At 48.0% G+C, this 2,114-nt stretch overlaps 1 protein-coding gene across 1 annotated transcript in view; it reads right to left on the reverse strand.

Moving 5' to 3' along the window:
- Positions 1-568, reverse strand: part of pecr (peroxisomal trans-2-enoyl-CoA reductase) — a 6,654-nt gene extending 6,086 nt beyond the window's left edge. Inside the window, exon 1 of the mRNA XM_072672148.1 lies at positions 453-568. Coding sequence (XP_072528249.1) covers positions 453-564 — 112 coding nt within the window. The 5' untranslated portion in view covers positions 565-568. The remainder of the gene's footprint in view (positions 1-452) is intronic.
- Positions 569-2,114: the final 1,546 nt, after the last annotated feature.

Raw genomic sequence — 2,114 nt, forward strand, 5'->3', positions numbered from 1 at the left:
ACACTGCAGAGGGTCAGTTGGTTGGTCTAGTTTTTGATCATTTGGGCTTTTATTCTGAAATGCTGCAATAAAAACCCGAGCTGTGTCCCCAACTGTGCCCTGTTCACTATCCCCTACACACTCCCCTCTACGTTTTCACACATCACTACAAAATGGCGGAACCACAAAGTAGTGCACTACGTAGTGAGCAGGGCAGAGATTCGGACACCGCAGTGGGTTTAAGGGCCGGTTTACGGAGGACAGGTTGGACGGTCTCCAGAGTAAAGTTTACTGACCGTCCTGCAGGATTTCCCACCCTGAGCAGCGCCGAGGCTCCTGAGGGGAGCCGAGCTCAGGGCCCTCTGCCCCCTCTGCCCTCTCTGCCCTCTCTGCCCCCTCTGCCCCAGCCTGCTGCTGAATAAGGAACAGCAACAGACGCAGCTTTGATGTAATGAAGGGTACTGAAGGGTCACCTAGCTGCAGGAGCTCCGCCGAGATCGCTTTACCGATCCCACTTCCACCCCCGGTAACGATCGCCACTTTCCTGCTGAACAGACCGGACCTGAACACACTCCGCGCCGCCATACCTGCCCCTCTCCCCGCAGACTCCCACCCACAGAGAGGCCTGGCCTGAGTGACCCTGGCTGTGAATCTACTGTCACAATAAAAGTCCTGTACCCTGCAGCATGTTTACCACTGACACCAACTCCACACTCATTTATTAATAACACATACATTTATAAATAAAGTATACACACGATTCTTATATAATCACTATTATTATAAACTACATTTATTATTATTATTTTATTTCCAGTTGAAAAACTAACAGAATGAACCAGTTGCTAATGGCGTTTAATGGATTAAACTGCATTTCGGCTGAATGTCCAAACCAGAAAGCAACAGTACAAGTTGTCCAGCTTTCAGGGTAAAACCTGACATCATTCACATGGAATGAATGGACCTGTCCCAAATCGAAGCTGGATTGTCTACTGGAATTTCCATTGAGGACATTCCTAAATCATTCTCCCACTTTCAGCTCCATTAAAATGTCATACAAACATGTTTAGTAACCACAGTAATGATTTACCATTTTGGATTGCGGTGGACATATTCCTCCTCCAGTGGAGAGCGCGTCCCGCTGGCCTGTGCCCTAATGATTTACTCAGAAAGCTGCTCCTTTGGAGTGACCAGAAGGGTTGTGTCCTGCATTTCTCCTCTACCCCGGAGACTGCCAGAGGAAGGAAAGGCCTGGTCGAATTCACTTTCGGCAAATGCATTATTAATTACAGGAAGCATTTCCTCGCGGACGCCGAAAACACTGAGGAAACGCTGAGCAAACGGGGTGAGGAAACGCGGTGAGGAAATACTGAGGAAACACTGAGGAAACACTGAGCAAATGCGGTGAGGAAACACTGAGGAAACACTGAGGAAATACTGAGGAAACACTGAGCAAACGGGGTGAGGAAACACTGAGGAAATACTGAGGAAACACTGAGCAAACGGGGTGAGGAAACACTGAGGAAATACTGAGGAAACACTGAGCAAATGCGGTGAGGAAACACTGAGGAAACACTGAGGAAATACTGAGGAAATACTGAGGAAACACTGAGCAAACGGGGTGAGGAAACACTGAGGAAATACTGAGGAAACACTGAGCAAACGGGGTGAGGAAACACTGAGGAAACACTGAGGAAACACTGAGGAAACACTGAGGAAATACTGAGGAAATACTGAGGAAACACTGAGGAAACGCGGTGAGGAAATACTGAGGAAACACTGAGGAAATACTGAGGAAACACTGAGCAAACGGGGTGAGGAAACACTGAGGAAATACTGAGGAAACACTGAGCAAACGCGGTGAGGAAACACTGAGGAAACACTGAGGAAACGCGGTGAGGAAATACTGAGGAAACACTGAGGAAATACTGAGGAAACACTGAGCAAACGGGGTGAGGAAACACTGAGGAAATACTGAGGAAACACTGAGCAAACGCGGTGAGGAAATACTGAGGAAATACTGAGGAAACACTGAGGAAACGCGGTGAGGAAATACGGAGTAAACGCGGTGAGGAAATACTGAGGAAACACTGAGCAAACGCGGTGAGGAAACAATGAGGAAACACTGAGGAAAC

Source organism: Salminus brasiliensis, unplaced genomic scaffold, assembly GCF_030463535.1.
Source record: "Salminus brasiliensis unplaced genomic scaffold, fSalBra1.hap2 scaffold_93, whole genome shotgun sequence".
In the NCBI taxonomy this organism is placed as follows: domain Eukaryota; kingdom Metazoa; phylum Chordata; class Actinopteri; order Characiformes; family Bryconidae; genus Salminus; species Salminus brasiliensis.